This window comes from Amblyomma americanum, chromosome 3, assembly GCF_052857255.1.
Source record: "Amblyomma americanum isolate KBUSLIRL-KWMA chromosome 3, ASM5285725v1, whole genome shotgun sequence".
NCBI lineage: Eukaryota > Metazoa > Arthropoda > Arachnida > Ixodida > Ixodidae > Amblyomma > Amblyomma americanum.
In genome coordinates, this window is record NC_135499.1 from 100957846 (window position 1) to 100979412 (window position 21567).

Here is a 21567-nt window from a genome sequence, read left to right on the forward strand (position 1 = left end):
GCCGCTGAATACGTTGGTTACCGGTTAAGCGCAGGCTCTGTTAAGGCGCGTTTATGCTGCGGCGAGGCGCGCGCGCGCGCGCTGCACGGCGAAGTCAGGTCGGTCAAAGCGAGACCCTCTATACTCCAAGTGCGCTTGACCGCCGACGCGTTCGGCGGCTTCGGCGCACTCTGACCGCACTGGCGGGAGATTGGAGCATGTATCATTTCTCGGCGAGTGCGCCGCCGGCCCGGCCAGACTGATTTGGCTCCGCGGCGAGGTGCGCGTTATATTCAATAGCTGCGGCAGTTGGGCGGAGCTGTTCTTTTCGAGCTCGGCTATTTTAATCCATTCACAGTACATATCTGAAGGTACATGCAAGTTGGCGAGAGAGCCACATCAAGTGGACCCGTTGGATCTAGCGGAAGCCGTTGAAGTGTCGTGCGTCGGCTTTAGTTTCAAGCCGCCGACTTTAAACGCGACCGCCCTCGAGCACCCATTTGTTTTTTGTGGCAAAAAATGAATAACTTGTCCCTTGCAACCGTGGGAGACCTCGACGCCGCCTGCTGCGCCGTGCAACCGCGCCGGTCAAGGAATCACCATCCGTTGGCCCCAAAGCCCCGGCCAGCCTCCGATGGGCGTAAGGCGCCGACCTTGCCCTGGCCCCTTGCGATTCCCCGCACTGGGGTTATGATATTTAGTTTGCAACGGCTGCTCTCTGAGGAAGGGGGAAACCACCCGCCGGCGCCTAACCTAACCGTGCTCCCTCAAAAGCATCGCATGCTCTGTGGGGCTGAGGTCGCTGAAATGCAGGCCGGAGTTTTTGCGAGAACTACGTCGTCGGGTTCGGGAACGGGATCCATCGTAACGCTGGCAAGACGCCGGTGCAAACGTAAACGAAGCGACGGTAGCGACCCCCGATAGATGCCTTCAACGTGCGGCGGCGGTAGCTTTCATTTCGGCAGCTGCTAGACCGCACCGCTAGCCTCCAGAAATCACGGAGTCTCCGTTTACGTCACGTTTCACGTCACTCCGTTCTGTGTCGTCATAAGAGTTCTCGAGTTTGAGTCGGAGCGGCGGGAAAAAAATTTTTCAGCTTCGAATCCAAATTTCTTTGAAATAAATGCACCTTTCGCTCCCGGACAAGCGTCAACAAAGCCATGAAATGCCGTGCTATCAGATATTGGTAACAAAAAAATTTTGATAGAGTTCTCCTCAGTGTCCCTTTAAGGTTCTCGTAGTATTCTGTTTTCTGTAGAGTTTTTAGACGTTTGTGGCTAAAAATCGCTTGCGCACATCACCTAATTAAATAATATGTGCTTTACTGCTATAGGCTTTAATTCTGCGAACCGCTTCCATTCTACAGCTGGCGAAAAAAGGATTTAAACTTTTTGCATGTAAGGCTGGCTTCCAAGAAGCTCATTATCTGCTGCACTCCGATGCACCATTCAATCGGCGTGCACCTGCGTGATCTCTTTCTAGAAATATGAATCGACGTACTGCTGAGATTTTCTTGGAATACCGCTATTTCGCGCAGCGCATTAACAAGCGGCCGCTGTTTCTACGCGTTTAATATTTCTGGTCCTTTCAAGTACTCTTGAAGGAAGGGTGTTCCATACCCCACCAATCTCTTTATGTCTTAGTGAACACGACACGTGAATTCCAAGCCTGTTTTCATGTAATCTGCGTTCAGAGACGTAACCTGTCGTCCTAGCAGTTTACCTATAGTGTAGGTGGCGGTATTTTCATCGGTACTGAAGACCTGCGCGACAAAGGGATGTCTATTCTACCACGGTGAGTCTTATTGGACCAGTTGTATTGTTGGGAAGTGTGTTTACGTTTGGTGCTTTATCAAGTAGGTGCAAATACGATTGGTCTAACAGTAATATATATAGTGTCTGTGCTATTTTGGCGAAAGGCCGCAATCGTTAGCGAACGGAGCGGTCAAAGCGACGCTTGTGTTGATGTAACAATTGCGCCTGTTTCAAGCACTGAAAATTCTCAGCAAAATAACCATCAATGGATGTTTGTAAGCAACATAATCTGAATGAAAAAAAGCAACGCCTATGACACCATTGGAATTTCCACACATTCCATAAGACATGTATTGATAACGCAGTATGCACAGCTGTATAATATTCAAAAACACTTGTAACTACAGCTAGCCTATCGGCACAGATTTGAGTCAGCCCTATGAGTTTTCTCTGCTTCGTAGTATTCCTTGGTTCGAGCTAACACAAAGGCCAGAGCAAACAGTTGAAAGGCAATTAAGCTCGCTGTTCCTTGCGAATATCGTTCTTTCATCAAAAAATCATTATTGTCCGGCAACGCTGCCTCGCTGGAGTTTCTTTAAAGGCAATTTCATGGCTCTTTTTATATTTTTCTGAGTAAATAGCCGTGGAGGTATGAGAATCAAACTCATGGATGAAATGCTTACTGAGCGTACCTTCTGCCGAAATGAATGCCAAATTGTGAGCAAGGCAATTATTCGTCTACGACTGAGGTGACTCCTGAGCCACCAGTTATCTCAGTTTTCGGGGCTTTCCTCTCCATCCCTGTATCGCCAGCGTGACCTGAGCTACAATGGCGCACCAAATTCTGTGGGGTCAAATTCGGCGCTACGGCTCGTGGAACATGCCTCCGCTGCGAAGCCAGTGACACTGCAGGAGCCTGGGTCTGTCATAGCATCGACGACACAATGCATCCACCATGCACCCTAAGGACTGGTACTCTTTCAGATAGTGTATACCGGCTACTGTACTTTATTTAGCAGCTATTTTCTCCTCACGAATTGCCTAAGAAGTGAAACGCTTCCTTCGACAAAAAGCACAACTGCCAGTGCACTCTACTGCCAAAAGCAGTTGCAAGGCGTTAATTTTCGTCGCCTATGTATCGCAGCAGGACTTTATGGTGACCTTTGACCGACGTGTCACGAAAATTATGTCCTTCGCTGATTCTACTGAAAAAAGCCGCAGGGAAAAATTTATACGCATACCTGAGTAAAGGCACTCAGTATGTACCATTCATCGAAGGCACAGGTACATGGGTATGAGAAGAGGCTATTGTATGTGTTGCAACGTCTATGAAAGAATTATAGCTCTATCTTTCAGCGGAAGTAATTTTGGACGTTTGGGGGGCTATTCACATTTTCGTTATTCTGTTTCAAAACAACGACCTTCAGAAAAAAAGCGCTTCTCAGAAAAGAGCGACGCATCAGTTTAAGAGAAACACTTTTTCCAAATCCCCATAAACCTCCACGATTCGCCGCGAAATATCAGTCTCAATACTTTGTATTGTGGTACAACTACGGTGCAAATGCTCGATGTGATCAGAAGGAAAGCTACACATGATTAATAATGCAGATAACTATTTCACAAGATAACCAGTCATATCTGTTCCCAAAGGGTGAGCCTTCAACATATTGTATGCCATGAAATTGCTTTCGACCGAAAATTTTCTGCTGTCTGCAGCTTTTGCTTGGACTGTTCCATCATCTACTTGGCTGCGCCAACCGCAACACGGCAGCGATCTGTGTGGCCAGTTGAAACACTGGAATTCCCAAAATGTACGAAGGTAGCCGCCGTCGGACTCATAATGAAGCATATAGAGTATGTGCTCATAAGCAGCGACGCCCATTCGTATGGCATTCAAGAGGAAGCGTGCCCGGCTGATAACGGAAAGCTCAGCGGTTCGTTTCACCGCCTGCCTACGGCTTTTTTGTGATTAAATGTTCGTAATAGAACCAGTGTATGCACTCCTGCAGTGGGGGTCCGCTGCAATCTGGCTCACGCAGAGTACACCGATTCTGAAAAAACAATTGAAATATGGGACAAGCGTTTACCCCATCTATAGACATTCCCAGCCACTGCTTACTTTTAAGAGTGGGCGTTAGAATTTAGTTTCAATTAACAAATAATGTCATTTTGGTTCTTCGTAATATCTCCCAACGGGCACAAGCTCACAGCGTCCTCTCCCATTCGTCAATCGCTATTTCAAGGATGCCCACATACTTGCTAACCCGAAAAGCGAATTGTCTAGCTACACAGTGTTCACTCAACAGGTGAGGACAATAGGCTATTTTTGGCACGAATATTATTTCCTTAGTGCATAAAACAACAAGAATATATGTCTGCGAACAGGTGCCTCAAAAGTTCGAATAACGGAACCTTTGCGAATTCCTTACTTTAAGTGGTGCCACGTGATAGTATTATTCACCAACGCCCTAATTCCTTACTTTAAACTTACATGGTTGGCCTTTTCAAAAATGTTTTTCACAGAAATGACACCAGAAATGACACAAATAATTTCGGCAGTTTATTTCTCCGCTATATCAGTGTTCAATGCCATGTCCAATTGGCTTACAACTATCCGGCGGACTATGTCGGTTCAAAAAGTTAATCCGCCTATGTTCTTTGTCTTTTTAATGATTCAGTTGTTATTTTTGTTTGTGTGTGCTTAAAATATTTAGTGCTCATATTGCTTTAATTCTTGTATTAAGTTTCGGACGACAAGGGGGAAGGGGCGATTGGTTGTTACATTCGTCTGTATGGATCTCTATAATAGGAGCTGCGATGGTTGCACATTAGCCTATTAGTTCTAACAGCACATCTACATCCGCGAACACGAATATGTGGGAGGCGCAGTTCACAATCCGGTGATAACTATATATGGTAGGCTCACTACGGGCAATCGATGTAGCGTCGGTCTTTTTTATCCACTCTGCTCTAAATCTCACATGGTGTGACAGGCGCTGAAAAAGCTTCCAATGCTTGATAGTTCACAACCTTCCTCATGAGGAGGCTAGCTGCTGCCGGAAATGAAGCGTTGCCGTAACACATTATGCACAAAATTTGCAATAATTTTCAGCACACCACGTATCCTTCTGGATCACGCAGCGGTGCTGGCTTTGCGTCGTCATCATTTTAAATCTATCGAAGGTGAAACAAGGGACTTTTGCTCTCTACTCAACCAAGCTTAGGACGTTGAGGTGTTGTGAGTAACCCGCATTGTGTGTTGGAGCTGAATTCCTTGCGCTGTGAATTTTAGACAAAGTCTGAACAGAAAATATCATGCTGCTTGTAAAATTAGGGAAAAGGTATGACGTAGAGTACATATGCCGTTTACCGCTTCCGTTAATCTGAGTCACTTGTTCCGCCAAGCGGAGCAGTAAACTTCGAAAGGTGCCGCCGTAATTAGATCTCGATGTGCCGTCAAGCACCTCACAAGATCTGTTCACTACGTTGTGATGGCCGTTGGGCAGGTGTTGGGCCCAACGGGCGCTCGCGCCAATGTTCACTTCATAAAGGACCGAAAATCCTTAGGTTACCCTAAGGACAAAATGGAAGCGGCTTGTATCCTACATTACCACATTCTACTTAAAAATAGGATACATTCTCTAAAAGCGAAGCTTTATCCAGAAAGGCAAAAAAAAAAACACGCATTAGTGGTATCATCACCACCGGCCGGTTTCGCAAGGAAATCGCACTGATGTCAAAACTCGTTGTCACACGAATCACTGAGGCTGCATCACCATTCACTTCCCAACGGTAATCACGGAGGCGATTTTGATCTTGTTGTCGCGACTTTGAATCGATGGCGGGAAAAAATGTTGCGTTTTAAGTGAATTTTGTGAGCTATAAACTCCTTGCTGCCGCACAAATATCGCTATAACCGGAAGAAGCCGTAGAGTCGATTTTTACTAAGAACAGAAACTGAATGGAGTTCTCTTCACTGTACCGTAAAAAGTGTGCGCCTACTCTATCCTGGCCGCCCACTGGGACACGTGGGAATGCAATCCAATATTGTCGAAAAAGTGGGATTTGTACCTGCACCGCCTTCAGGAGACACAGAGCGCGGCCTGGAATTCCGGCCGTGGCTGCGTAATTTGGTGGTGGCGAAATGTAAAATCGCTCGTGTGATGTGCGAAGTCAGTACGCATTGAAAACCCCCAGGTGGCCTAAGTTATCACGAGCCCTCGACTGCGGCGTCTCTCATAACACATGTGTCTCTATGAGAAGTTAAACCCCCATATACCATTGTGATTACCATTCTGACTGTAGTGCACTTTTGTTTGGATTTACGGTTTGCTCTTCTAATTCGCTAGTGCTGCTGATATGAATTCGTGGATTTCTTCGCTTGGGCTGCGTGTCCACGTTAACTTGACCGTTTTATGCGTTTTCAATAGAGGGTTTCAGTTGCGAGCTAACTCCGGTCTGCGTAATGTTTCATCTGTGAGCGTTCGAATGTTGCGCAGAAATTTTGCGCTGCTTTTTGGCTTCAGCACTTATGTTTTGGTGTGTGGCGCTACAACCCAGGGTGATTGACAAAAAAAATTTCTGCATTTTGTAAATATTGTCCGCCTATGGCGCAATATTGCCGAACTTAACACGAAGTAGAAAGAAGTCCTGATCAGAAAAATGTATTCTTAACGTCTGAATCGGCATCTTAAAGAAGAAATCTCTAAAAATAAATTTTTCTAGAAACACTTGCGATATTGGAACATAGTTGCCGGCCGTGTGCAACCAGGAGGTTAAACTCAATAAACATAGGAAATATCTAACCACGCATAGCCTCAGCAAATTGGAACATTGGCTGATACGAATGCCTCGAGAACTTTTGGAGCAAACCAATATTTCTAGGTATTTCTCACAAATGAATTTATAACATCTGTTGTATCGTGCAGATAACTTTTAATTTTCTTTAAGACTATTGTTTCTTGTAAAATACTTTCTAGGACTAAAGAGCTACGAATGGGCCATGGAAAAAGGGAACACGCATGAGCACACACAGCGATGTGTTCTCCCTGCGTGTTCTTTTCTTCTATGTTCCGTTTGTCGCGCTGTAATTACGGAATACCGCCAACAACTTGCCGAACAACGTACCTTTTAGAAGACTTATTTGTGAACGAGTGCTTTTGTTGCAGCGTTTCCTCTTCTTGTTTTGAAGCTTAATTTCCGATGACAATATTTTATTTCTGTTTAATAGCACTGCTTTCTCTCTTGCTCTTGCGTGTGATACGTTATTCACCGTGAAGCGCAATTTCAAGGTTATGTACGCTGCTTTTGGCGTTTTCTCCACTGAACAGAACTGCGTTCTTTTCTTGCGGCTGTTCCAAATCGGAAGTCTGGTGGTTCGTAGCTTTTTCAAGCTGTTTATGTGAACAGTTTTTGTACTGGGTCTTCATGTACGGCGCGATGGGCGGATAATTATTAACATTGAGAAGAATTTCTTTTGTCGCCACAGCCATCAAAGTCATTATTGTTCATAATCGTTTGGGCAATTTTGGGAAGCATCAAGCAGTAAATGATGACACATTTTTAACTCGCAAAAATTTCGCCCCTCCTAGCAACAACAGGAAATGGCGACACTTTTTTCGCCTGCACGAAAAGGACACGTTTTTACACATAACGTGAAGGGGATTATCCTTCTCATACCAGGTGTTTCAGGGAACCCTGCCACTAATTTTTTTAAATACTTCCTTTTAGTTAAAGGGAACCTTTTTGCTGCATAGTAATTTCAATGTTGGCGAACGTCGAAAAAAAAAAACAGGCGAATCATGTTAACTAACAATGTGGTTAACCAAATTCTAATACCAAACTATTTAACTATTACCAAAGGCGCCTGAATGCAATTGGAGATTTGTAGCCGACCGTTATTAATAGCGATATCAGTCTTTAGAATTTTGAAAACGCGATTACCCTCGCCGCTCTGACTTAACAAATTTAGCCATTTTTCGCGCCATTGGAAGGCGCCCGCCTGAAGGAAGCGCAGAGTGGCGTCCATCAAGTCGCGAAACTTCATGACGCACATGCCGTGGGACACTCGTCACGTAGTGTCGCGATTTGATGGACATAGGTTTGCGTTCCCCGTGCGCGATCGGTTCTTGAATGGCATGAGAAATGGCCCAAACTCCTTGACCCTGACCTCTGAAGGTGATCGCGCTTTCGAAATTAAAAAAATTGATATTGCTTTTACTAACGGCCAATTACAATCAGATGCTTTTGGTAATAGTTAAAAAGTTAACTATAAGAATTGAGAAGACTCTACTATTTAACGTGACCCCCTGTTCTTCAACGTTCGCCAGCAGTGGCATTACTGTACCGCAGAAAGCTTCCCTTTGCCTCAAAAACTTTTTTTAATCAGTGCCAGGTTTCTTTGACACACCTGGCATATAGGAAACAACGGATGTAAGTCGTCATGGCGGAGAGAATATCACCCTTTCAAAAATTTCCCTTTCGACGCAACATACCTGAAGCACCGCGAGCCGGAACAGTCTTCCTTGATTTCGTGGTGGGTACCAAGCAGGAGCCACATCATAAGCACGTATGTCACAATCACAAGAATGTTTATTACAGCATCAATAAATACAAAATCTTTCCACAACTACCCGTGATAGCCATGTCCGTGCACGTAGCTTATCACTTTGTACCCGTGTCCGTAACCACCATAGCCACCATGTCCGTATCCTCCATAACCGCCATAACCTCCGTAGCCGCCGTAGCCGCCATACCCGCCATAGCCACCATGACCGTATCCTCCGTACCCTCCGTAGCCACCATATCCGCCGTAGCCGCCGTATCCACCGTGGCCATATCCACCATAGCCGCCGTAGCCTCCGTAGCCGCCATATCCACCATAGCCACCGTAACCACCATAGCCGTGCCCGTAACCGTAGCCAGCCGCAGCAGCAGCAACCAGAAGGCAGAGGGTAATCAGTGACAGCTGAACAAAAATACATGAAATCAGCGCATTAGTCTCTCGAATCGAGGTGGACCTGCTGCTGCAATTCGCTTCTAGGTATTGACGTCCTTTGTTCCCTGCTTCACGTCCCACACAGTGTGCTATGTAAATGAGACGATTTATGCTAAGTTGTACAAGCCTGGCCAGAACGAAAATGATATCACAAGCATATTTATTTTGTGAAGATGTTGATTACTGAAGACATGTTTGGTCCAGATGGTGCATGGAAGAATGACAGGGTACTCTTATCATGGATGTAGTTAAACTGCGCCCACATAAGAGCTTTTTGGTCAGGGGCTTTTATTTCTGCGGAAATTATAATACAACACACAATCTGCACCAACGCCAAAATTACTACGGGGTGATAGCACTGTGAATTCTGTTAACATTTAGCTGAAAGCACCTTTCGATTTTCCAGCGCCGCATGGTCAAATGTGGCAATACATAGAAGATAGGGACATGGGAGTTCGGTTGGGTACAACTGGCCAAGAGCAGGAAAGGCGTGTTAATAATTTTGTTCTTCAGAGAGCGACTATACTAATTTGGCCTGGCAGTTCTAATCAGAGCTCAGATTATAAATATTAATTTGATAGGAATAAGAAATGAAGTGTGATTACGGATGGGAGCAGGCGGAAAATGTGAAACGAGTGGTGTTCAATTGACGCATGAAAGCAAACAATTAGTCTATCTCCACTACTCCAGAGTTAGAGAGCGTATCTTCTGGGTGACAGGCTCAGAAGTCGAAATCTCAGGCACCGGCCTTTCGGAAGTTTTCCAACTACCTTCCTCCTTTGAGACGCCGGTACATGTTACTGGTTAATATTGTCAGCGTGCCAATGAAGATGCCTCTATTGCTGCCTCGTGTGCGTAATTTTGCTCCCTGGAATGGGCTTCAGAAAATGGACAGTGTAAACAAATATCTAAATTGATTGCTTTCTGCGAACTTAAACTGCTACGTCATTAAAGAAATCATTTAAAAGGAGCGTACATAAGCACTGCAATTTTGTGTGCACTGTCACGGCCGCTCAATGTAGGCGCACTGTGGAGGCGCGCCGTGGCACTGTTAAGTATCGCTCATTTGGAAGAAAATAGCTCACATTGCACATACAGCGCGACCAATTCCGCACAGGTTTATCCTTCAGTTCGCGCTTCTGAATTACGAGATTTTGTTCCTCCAGCGCATGCTAAGTGCACACATCTATTGAACCAATGCTGTAATAGATACTGCAATAACTATGTTGATATCCGGTCGCTTGCATAGCATAGGAAAGTCATATTTCTAGAACAAAATTTTCTTTTCACTAGTTGCATGTTTGTTTCATGTTCCTCTCAAAAGGACAATTAACTGGCTGTTTCTAAGCTGCCGCCTATAGATTTACTTTAACGCCTACAAGATCAAGTAATTCTGCGTCACAGATATTCAAACCACCCTTACGGATTGTCTGTATAATGCATCAAGCGAATACTTGAATAAGGTTCCGAAAGCTTCAGAAATCCATCTCACCAACGACTTCATGTTTCTCTCCAGTTGGGGGCTCTGCAATGCGTGTTATCCGCGAGCGATGCTTGTTCAGTATTTTGGCTCTGCACTGCGCCGGGCGCGTATATATACCCGCGCCATGTTCGATATCTCTCTCTCCGCCCCAAATATTTGTGGACACGCCGCTTGAGTAGAGACCCGTTAAAAAAGTGAAAACTTGGCAAAAGCGAAATCCGGAAGTATTTCGCCGCTTGTGACCTAGCCCCACTGGGTTAGCTTTACTCTTTCACGTGTGTTTGTTTCGGACAGCCTCAGGGCCAGTAGCATTCGAAGGTGGGGCGACGAAAAAAGATAGAGGAGGCGAGTTACATCGCAAACAGGAAATAAGCGACAAAGACAGGCCTGAAGTGTCTATTTTCTAGGGTAGGGGTGAGCCCAGCGGGCGCTAGCCTTGTAGCAACTAAGGCGAGAGGTCCTGCTGATTGCTATGTCTTCAGGTTAATTGTCGCATTTGAAGACCTTGCGCGGCTAATCGTTCTTTGCGGGGATTTCCAATGTTGTGTGTATGTGCCTGGTGTGTCATATCTCAGGTGCTACATCTCAGGCAGAATTACAAAGAGAATTTTCTACGTTTTCCCGAAAATGTCCCGCTGTCATACCACTGTGCCGAACTTTACCCGAAGTGTACAGCAATTCTGAACACAAAAATGTTTTCTTAACGTCTGAGTCGACAAACAAGGAATCTAATAACAACTTTTTTCATAAGCATTTGCGAGGTGTTAGCATTGTACCCGGACATATGCAGCCATAAGGTTAAACTCATGGAAACTAAGAAAATATCTAAACGCACATAGTCTGAACAAATGAGAAAATTGGCTGTTACGAATGCTTAAAGGCATACTGAGGCAATTTTAGAATCTGCTACCCTTCTCAGGTTCTGAAGTAGACTCGTTGTTTATCACGTCTGTGCAGCTATTTTTTCTATTTTGGCTAAGCCACTGAAGCAATCACCAATTGAAAGTGCGGTCTTTAAATCTGCCGCGTCCCGCGTGAGCGCAGGAAAGGAAAACAGCGGAGATGGAAACCTCGTCCTTGCCGGCCCGCCTGGCATCACGTTGAGTAGTCGGGGGTACCTTCAGCGAGCCTTGATTCTCGCACTGCGTGCGTTGTTCCTCGTGTTGCGTGTGTTGCGGACGTACGAAACGCGTCAGCTGAGTTTGAGCGCCAGGTTCAACACGAGGTACCGCTCTGCGTCCGGGTGCGCGAACAAACAGGCCACCACTGTGTCTCTTCCACCGTTCCCTGCAAGATCAAAATCTTGCGGCGCAGAGGGTCGCTGCGCTGAAGAGGGAGAATTTCATGCGGCCAAAGCAAGCGTGTTCAGCTCTAAACCCTTTCGCCAGAGCGGTTGCATGCATAACATGCCATTAATGAGATCTCTTGGGCTTTCAAAAATTCATCGCGGAACAACGACATGGTTCCTTCTATTTTGTGCCGTACTGCATGCGTGTCCCCACTGCCAAGAAGCGCATCTGCTAAAAGAAGAAACATGACGTAAAGGCATCTACTTCCGATTCTAATTTACTCATATTGCGACTGTTCAGGCCTCTTTGTGCGTGGAGCTTTGCATGAAGTGTTGACAGACGTTGCTGCCTCGTCACTAATCATAGCTACGCGATTTAAATAAAACCGTTCGACAGAGGTGTGTGTCGTTTGGGATTAAATTTTAAGTGAAAAATGAAAGACTACCAAGTTCTTGTAAAAGAAACCCCCGACGTTTCGAAAACAATACTCAGTCTCTTCGTCAAGAAATGACTGCGGGCGAGTTTTAGCTTGTCTTTTAAACACACATATAGTTGACGCAGAGGTCACTGAACTTAAACTGTGCATCTATGTAGAGAAAAGAGCTCCGAAAAAGCGATTAATATTTCCCGGTGCCTGCTGAACGTGTCATGACTGAAGCAGCAGCCTTGTGCGCGGATCAGATTTGATCTCCAGCACAATAATTATGTCAAAGTCTGTTTTCTGGTCACATGCCTCGCAGTGTTCGGCCACTGCGCTTGGATCACTATGCGTCAGCTTTGTGCTGCTTCATCCTTTCCGTGAAATTCCCGGTTTCCCCAACGTACAGCGCGAGGCACTCGGAGCGGGATATTTTTTATACACAATGCTTTGTACCTTTTCTTCATGATGACGGTTTTTCGGGCGGGGCAAGATATGTCCGTTGGTGGCAATAGGCTTGAGTATTTTTCACACCTCGTCCTTTCCAAGAACACGAGCCGAGTTTGCGCTCACGCCTTTTACGCATGGAATATATTCGCATATTTCCCGCTGGCCTATGCTTGGCCTAGGCGTAGAGTTGTTTTGGTTGCGCCTTTTTTGGTTTCGGGTGTTACGTGGAATGAACGAACTGGGGTATCACGAACTTGAAAGTTCATCGAAACGAAAGTCGCCATAATCGCTTCTACACGTGGAAAGCTGCGATCTGCACTTAACGCAGCGCTGGATCTATATCGGCAGCTTCTCCTGCCCTCAGTGCGTCGTCACGCCCCCTTGACCAATCACAGACGTCGCGGCCAACGGTGTGTTCCCCGGCGCTGGCTGCATATTCAGGCTAAAAAAGACAAATCGTTCTTGTGTTTGCCTAATTTGGGTTCGATATTCGAATACGTGGCATGAAAAAATGTGGGATGTGGCTGCAAGCTCGATTTTCACAAAAAGTGCTCCATTGCCCTTCGAAGGAACTTGTGGATAGAAGCAGTAGTTCGAACTATTTCTCACAAATGCGTTTAGTGCAGGTTTTTTTCTAGAGTGCACAACTTTTACACTCTATTTTGAAACGTGTTATTTGTGAATGAGTGTTATTCGTGCCACGTATTCTGTTCTTGTTCCTCCTTTTATTTCAGATCTCATTGTTCTAGTACTCTTGCGTGGCACTTCTTTTTATCATGTTGTTGCCTCTGATGAATTATTCGCCTTTAAGCGCTATTTCATGGATGTGTCTCCTGCCTTTTTGTGTTTTCTCCACTGCAGCGAATTACTTTCTTCTCGATCTGTTCTGCAAATGTAGAAAAGGGGGGGGGGGGGTCCATAGTCTTTTATAAGGTGTCAATGACACACTGTGACGGCCCTTGACTTCTTATAAAAGGAAGGATCGAATAATGATTAATATAAAAAAGAATTTGCTTAATAGTTGCAGCCATCAAAGCGATTATTAGTGCGAAAGCGTTACTTGACAACGTTCGTGGTTCTGTGTCCGCATAAAGTGGACGCAAAACGTGTCGGCAGCCCTTAGGTCGTTCGAGGAAGAGTTAGGAGTAAAAGAGTGACGGGGTATGATGGAGGATAATCAAATGTCTCTGCGCGTCAAATTTTGTTGACGTGGAGTGAATAGTCGATTAATTAGACGTCAATATAGTGAGAGGACATCAAACTAGCCGTGGACGCCGAATTTTCCGAAAAATATGAAAACAAGGTGGTCAAATGTTTCAAAAAGACTAAAAAGTGTTCAATTGACATTCATTAATATACACACAAACCAATTAAGACAACATGCCGAAACCATACCAAACGACGTCAACGCGGCGACCACACGTGACACAGTATCGTGGTGTGCCTTGGCGTGGTTGCCATCATGACCGCCGCCGTGACGTCATGGCGCACCTAGCAACAGCGTGACGTCATGAGAGAGACAGTGGTGGCACGTTGGGGTGGACCAACAACCTCTAAAGAACTTAAGGCCTGATGGCTGTTCCTTCCCCCGCAGAGCTACGTCACGCGAAAGAGGCCGACATAGAAGTTCCATGCAGCACGTCTCGAAGCTACGAGCGGCGCACGGATGTTGAGAATGAGGCCTGGAAGGCACACAATGGTTAAACACAAATGCATACCGAGAAGTCAGGGTGGGGGACGACAGCGACGACAATGCGACCGGTTCTGGAAACATGTGACACTTCCTTCATTGCCTTGTGGAAAGGCGTGGCATGTCGCGACATGCTTCCGAACGCACTTTTTTTCTAGACGTTGACTGTGCATGCAGATCCTACACCTTGTGCTGCACGTGCGGTTATGTCCATCGAGACGATGTTCTAGTGCCATCGCTGGAGTGGAATGTGGATTACGCTTCTACCAGGATATGCCTAATAAGTTCCGCGTTCCCAATTGCCGGACTAATTACGAATCGGGTCCTAAAAACAACGTTTTCAAGTTTCCCCGGGATAAAGAACAGAACGCCTGGATTAGGGCAATACCACGAGCGAGCTTCGTTGTGTCACCGCACTCCAGGGTAAGATGATCGAAACTTCATCAAATAATAGTTACATTTGAAAAATAGGATAAAGTTATGCGCATCCATTATCAACAAAGCGTATTTAAACTAGGCTGCTTGTTAACACTGCAGGTCGCAAATGCAGACTTTCAAGGAAACTTTTTTGCGAAGTTACAGCTGCTATTTCAACAAGAATTTAACATCCCTCTAGGTTTGCGAGCTTCACTTCACTGAGGCCGACATCGTGCGAGAGGCCTCCCACATCGACAAGGTTACAGGGCACACCACCACGGCATCACTTTCGCATTTGCGCCTTCCCCTAAGCGCAATCCCATCTAATTTTCCGGGATGCCCGTCTTATATTTCGAAGCCAAGCAACTGAAGGGATGACCCAGACTCGAAGCGCATGCGTCTTGAGGCTGCTGCTTTGAGGAAAGCGCTTGAAGAGTCAAGTGAAGTATTCCACAAAGAGCAGGAAGCGGATAGGGTTCTAAACCTAAAAGACGACCGAATATCTAGCAAGCAAAAAGTCTGCGTTATGGCCTGCTATTGAAGGAAGTGAACGCCTTTTATTAGTGCGCATCATTGAAGACGGAGCTCCATGCATCAAATATTCAATTGCAGTAAAAGCTGATCTTTGCGTGACCGATAACGAAACTAGGCACCAATTTCTCAATCCCAACAGTCATCATCATCATCATCATCAGCCTTACTACACCCACTGCAGGGCAAAGGCCTCTCCCATGTCTCTCCAATTAACCCTATCCTTTGCCAGCTGCATCCACCCTTTGCCTGCAAACTTCTTAATCTCATCCGCCCACCTAACCTTCTGCCGCCCCCTGCTACGCTTACTTTCTCTTGGAACCCACTCCGTTACCCTTAAGGACCAGCGGTTATCTTGCCTTCGCATTACATGCCCTGCCCAAGCCCATTTCTTTCTCTTGATTTCGACTAGGATGTCATTAACTCGTGTTTGTTCCCTCACCCACTCTGCCCGCTTCCGATCTCTTAACGTTACACCTATCATTTTTCTTTCCATGGCTCGCTGCGTTGTCCTTAACCTAAGCTGAACTCTTTTCGTTAGCCTCCACGTTTCTGCCCCGTAGGTGAGTACCGGTAAGATTATGCTGTTGTACACTTTCCTCTTGAGGGAAATTGGTAAACTGCCACTCATGATCTGCGAGAATTTGCCATATGCGTTCCAGCCCATTCTTATCCTTCTAGTTATCTCCCTCTCATAATCTGGATCAGCTGTCACTACCTGCCCTAAGTAGACGTATTCCGGCACAATTTCTAGGCTCTCGCTGCCAATTGTGAACTGTTGTTCCCTTGCTAGGCTGTTGAACATTACCTTGGTTTTCTGCATGTTAATTTTTAGACCAATCGATCTGCTCTGCCTGTCTAAATCGTTGATCATGATTTGCAGTTCACCTCCTGAGTGACTCAGCAAGGCAATGTCATCAGCAAATCGCAGATTATTTAGGTATTCTCCATTTATTCTTATTCCCAACTGTTCCCAATTCAGGCTTCGAAATACCTCCTGCAAACATGCGGTGAACAGCATAGGCGAGATCGTGTCTCCTTGCCTGACGCCCTTCCTTATTGGAATTTTATTGCTGACTTTATGGAGGACTATAGTAGCTGTGCAGTTGCTATATATATCTTCCAGTATTTTGACATAAGGCTCTTCTACCCCCTGATTACGCAATGCCTGTATGACTGCTGAGGTTTCCACTGAGTCGAATGCTTTCTCGTAATCAATGAAAGCTGTATATAGAGGTTGGTTATATTCTGCGCATTTCTCTATCACCTGATTGATAGTGTGAATATGATCTATTGTGGAATATCCTTTACGAAAGCCTGCCTGATCATTTGGTTGATTAAAGTCTAACGTTGCCCGGACTCTATTAGCGATTACCTTAGTAAATACTTTGTAGGCAACGGATAGTAAGCTGATCGGCCTGTAATTTTTCAAGTCCTTGGCGTCTCCCTTCTTATGAATTAAGATAATGTTTGCATTCTTCCAAGCTTCTGGCACAGTTGAGGTCATAAGGCATTGCGTATACAGGGCGGCTAGTTTTTCCAGCACGATGTCCCCTCCATCCTTCAACAGATCTGCTGTTACCTGATCCTCCCCAGCTGCTTTTCCCCTTTTCATTGCTTCTAAGGCTTTCTTTACTTCATCTTTCGTTACTGGCGGGATGACGCATTGCTGTGCACTGCTGTCTTTCTCATTAGCGCTCTGATTACATTGGCTACTGTACAGGTCTGTGTAGAACTCTTCGGCTACGTTAACTATCTTATCCATATTGCTAATGACATTGCCCTGCTTCTCTCTTAATGCATACATCTGGTTTTTACCTATGCCTAGTTTCCTCTTCACTGTTTTTAGGCTACCTCCGTTCTTTATAGCATGCTCGATTCTCTCCATATTAAACTTCCTTATGTCGGCTACCTTGCGCTTATTTATTAACTTTGATAGCTCCGTTAGTTCTATTCTATCGGTAGTGTTAGATGCCTTCATGTTTTGGAGCTTCTTAATCAGATCTTTCGTCACCTGAGATAGCTTCCCGGTATCTTTTCGAACTGTCCTACCGCCTACTTCTACTGCGCACTCCGTAATTATTGATGTCAGGTTATCGTGCATTGAATGAACATCAAGATCATCTTCCTCAGTTAAAGCCGAATAACTGTTTTGCAGCGCTATCCTAAACTCCTGTGCCTTCCCTCTTACGGCTAACTCGTTAATGGTATTCTTCTTCGCTAGCTTCTTCCGTTCCCTCTTCAAGTCTAAGCTAATTCTAGACCTTACCATTCTATGGTCGCTGCAACGCACCCTTCCGAGGACGGCCACATTCTGAATGATGCCAGGTTTAGCGCATAGTATGAAGTCGATTTCATTTTTAATCTCACCATTGGGGCTCTTCCAGGTCCACTTCCTGTTTTCTCGTTTGCGGAAGAAGGTATTCATGAGCCGTAAATTATTTCTATCCGCGAATTCGACTAATAACTCTCCCCTGCTATTTCTAGAGCCTATCCCATAGTCACCTACCGCGTGGTCGTCAGCCTGCTTCTTCCCCACCTTCGCATTGAAGTCGCCCATCAGAACAGTGTACTGCGATTTTGCTTTTTTATTCATTGCTGATTCTACGTCCTCATAGAAGCTTTCAACGGTCTGGTCATCATGGCTGGATGTGGGTGCGTAGGCCTGCACCACTTTCAGCTTGTACCTCCTATTCAGCCTAATTACTATAGCTGCTACCCTCTCGTTAATACTGTATAACTCCTCTACGTTGCCAGCTATATCCTTATTAATGAGGAAACCCACACCTAGTTCTCGTCTATCCTCTAACCCGCGATAGCACAGTATGTGTCCGTCCTTTAGTACTCTATACGCCTCACCTGTCCTCCTAACTTCGCTAAGCCCTATCACATCCCATTTAATTCCCGCTAGTTCCTCAAACAGCACTGCTAGGCTAGCCTCACTAGCTAAAGTTCTAGCGTTAAACGTTGCCAGGTTCAGATTCCAATGGCGGCCTGCTGTAGCAAACAGCAGAAAGCAATGTTGGAGCTTCTTGAGATCATTGAAGAAAGCAGTGGCGACCTCAATCAAACTCCTTAATCCGTCAACGAAGACATCTGCAAGCAGATTCTTCTCCTGCTGGAAAAATCTTTATCGCCCACGGATAAAGGCACCAATGCCGTACAACTTCTTAGCGAGCAGTCGAAGCTTCTCTCAATGAAGAAAGTTCGGAGACGTTGCTCAGCCGACTTCATGATATTTTGCTGTCTACTCTTCACTGTATCGCCTCACGCATACAAATGTATCCGCGGATCTGGAATCATGACTCTGCCGCATCCAGTGACCATTCGCTCAATATGCCCATCGTACGGCATGAATCCTCAAATCGAACATCAGAGGGAGTTGTTCCTCCGGTACATGGCCGGAAGAATCACCGACTTGAATGATCGTCAACGTTTTGTGACACTGATGGCGGATGAAATTCTCATCAAGCCTTATTTCGACTACAAAGGAGGCAATATTACAGGTGCTGTTCTGAACAGCTCAGGTGCAGCAACCAGTGCACTTGTCTTTATGGTGCAGAGCCTCTTGTGGCAATTTAAGGAAGTCGCTCACATTGTCCCTGTCCAAAAAGCAGAATCAGAGTATCAGCACCAGTTGCTGAGAAAAGTTATATGTGGACTAGAAGAAATTGGCTACAGGATAGTGTGTGTCGTAAGTGACAACGATGCCATCAACACCAAAGCTATGCCTTACTTCTCATCACCTCCTTCTAAACAAATTGTTTATTCGCATCCATCGGACCCTGCAAGACCTCTCTTTTTTGCAATAGACCCGGTACACATACTAAAGTGTATACGCAACAATTGGCTTAATCAAAACAATGACCAACATTGCTTCTACTTTACCGAGTTCGGAACAAACCTCACTGAAGGACAGCGAATGCCTTCTGCGTCATTTGCTACCATCAGGAATCTTTATAAGTTGGAGTGCGAGAGGCTGTTAAGCTATGGCTACAGACTATCAAGAAAAGCTCTTTGTTCATCGAACATCGAACGGAAAAATATCAAGTTGGCCTTACAAATCTTCAATGAATACCTTCCTCAGGCCCTGCGAGCCCTTGGCATGAAGCACAACCTGTTATTTTTCGAAGGGACTGCCACTTTCATTGAGTTGGTGGTGAAATGGTGGAAGATTGTGAACGTGAAGACCCCTTGAAGGGAAAATGGCTTCGAGACAAGTTCCAAGAACTAGTGTTTCCTTCTGAAATTGACATCAAGATTGATTTCCTGCGCAAACTTTTGGCTTGGTTACACGAGTGGAAAGGCAAAAACTTGGACAGTGGCACGTTAACAACAGAGACCCGTGCCGCTATGGACCCCACAACATATGCTTTTGTGGAGTTTACAAAGTACTGCTTCGAAGAGCTCAAGCTTTCATATGTCCTGCTAGGAAAAATCCAAACCTACAGTTTGGAAGAGCGCTTCGGAAAGTACAGCATGCTAGCTGAATCCCAGTATCATGTGTCGACGGGGCAAGTGTATGAATGCGAAAAGAAGCTATGGGTGCAAACCACTTTGCCAACCATCAGTAAGGATGAGCAATGGGATGAGCTTCACTTGCGACCAGACTGTCCACGCCCTAGCCTAAATGTAGTGGTGACCGAAGATGCACTGTCGGAACTAAAAGACATCGTCGCGGTGCTGGTCTATGTGGCAGGCTATGCAGTGTACGCAACACTTAAAAGGCTGAACTGCACAAAATGCTGGGATGCGCTCACCGAAAAAACGACGACATCAGTATCCGACGCGGATGGACGATACGACCTTGTGAAGCAACTTGACAGGGGCGGGCTTGTTTACCCAGCTATATTTGCCGTCAACGCTGTCGCACACAACTACGTGGTTGTTAAGCAACTATCAACAAATAAGGACTTCGTCAATCTGCCGAAGCAGCGGCATTTATCCACGGACCTCGCGCTTGAACTGCTCACCGGTGACGATTCCTCAGAATTTGACACCTGCAAGGATGGCCACGAGTGTGAACTTGTGTCGAAACACCTGTTATGATGTAGCACCAACATTTTGCTGAATAACTACTGTTGCAAGATGAATGACAAAATATTGGATGCCAACGCCAAGGCAAAAAAGAGAAAAGCTGAAACTCTGCTGAATAAGGCAGCGGTTCCTTTGTAAATAGCAACATAAGTGCTTTATATGTAAACTTCTAAACCCACTTGCTGGGTTGTAATTACGTAAATTGTGGCAATGTATGTATCTGTATCGAAAGCGATCGTATTCGTTTTAAAAATAATCTTCGAACAAATACATGTGTCGCCAATAAAAAAATATATACGCAGTTGTGAAGCTCATCAAGAGTGTTTAATTTTCATAAAACTCCATAACACTAGGTGGGAAAGGAAACTTTTTAAAACATTGGTAAATTTATTTCATGCAAAGGATAAAAAAATTTTACTGAGAAAGATGAGAAAGCGCAAGAGAGTTGCTGACATCAGTCCTTAAACAATCTTTGCGCAGGTATTTCGGGCTAGTGCCTCTAAATAAATTCCGCGTAAAGTGGCTGCTCTTCATTCCAACATTTTAACTAAAGAAAAAATGTGGATTAACAAATGGAAGCTTATTGCTGCTAGTTGATTCCAGTCGCGCTTTCATAAACTTCGCCATAAGTGGCGGCGACTGACGGCCTCTTTTCGTGACGACACGGGAGGAGCACTCAGGCTTTCTCAAATTCTCTAGAGGGTGATGGGTGGACCATGGAGGAAGGCAAAATTAGAGAGGCCGTCACTCATATTTTTTGAAGCCGGAAACGAGCTCGGCGCCATCTTGTCCAGGCGTGCTCTTGTTTATTTTTCTCCGCGCTCTTGTTTACGTTTTTCCGCGCGCGTTTCAAACCACGCGAAGAAGCTGGCCTAAAGAGACTCCAGTGCGAGACGCGCTTGGATTCTGGCCGTTGCTCATGCACGGGAGACCTTGGAAATATTGGCGCGACACATTCGGCTGCTTCCAGTTATTGCTCTTTGCCGAGTCATCTCCGCGCCATCCACGCTCTCTTGTTTGAACGAAACAGTCCGACCTTGCATGGTGATAATATAGTAGCATTCGGCGAAGGCACTTATCGCAACTGCGGTAAACGCGGGAAGGAACTTTCACTTATTGCGGTGGCCCACCATGGTATGCAGTGTCTTTCGTCGTTTTTTGCCTGCGTCGTATTGCGACGGCGTAGGTTTGTCCCTGGATAACTTGCAGGCAGCGCTTGGCGATATATATTGGTATACTTACATCCAGTTCTTCCTACTTTCGCGTTAATCGCAGGGCTAGAAGGTTAATTTCACCAGGAGTGGTGAAGGGCAAAATATGTTAGTTCAGTAAGATTGTGTATAAATACAGCTGCTGCCAAACTATAGCAGGAGAAAACAAAAGCAAATCTTGCATGCATATGTACTCTTTGAAGCGCATGCTAGTTTGTGGCCTCTTTTTTTCTGATATAAACTGTTACATGTTGGTGCCACTGAAATAGAACTTGTTACATTGTGCCGTGTATCGTCTTTCATTCCTTTAT

At 45.4% G+C, this 21567-nt stretch overlaps 2 protein-coding genes and 1 pseudogene across 2 annotated transcripts in view; 2 read left to right on the plus strand and 1 right to left on the minus strand.

Moving 5' to 3' along the window:
• The first annotated feature begins 1624 nt into the window (after nucleotides 1–1624).
• Nucleotides 1625–21567, plus strand: part of LOC144123171 (uncharacterized) — a 67301-nt gene continuing 47358 nt past the window's right edge. The window contains exon 1 of the mRNA XM_077656051.1: nucleotides 1625–1773. Coding sequence (XP_077512177.1) covers nucleotides 1757–1773 — 17 coding nt within the window. The 5' untranslated portion in view covers nucleotides 1625–1756. The remainder of the gene's footprint in view (nucleotides 1774–21567) is intronic.
• On the minus strand, nucleotides 8314–10289 carry LOC144123170 (uncharacterized). The gene is made up of 2 exons (XM_077656050.1): nucleotides 10223–10289; nucleotides 8314–8700 (listed from the first exon to the last, which is right to left on the minus strand). Exons 1-2 carry the CDS (start codon nucleotides 10232–10234, stop codon nucleotides 8362–8364), a joined length of 351 nt encoding a protein of 116 aa, XP_077512176.1. The 5' UTR covers nucleotides 10235–10289; the 3' UTR covers nucleotides 8314–8361.
• Nucleotides 14334–19206, plus strand: LOC144126361 (uncharacterized; annotated as a pseudogene).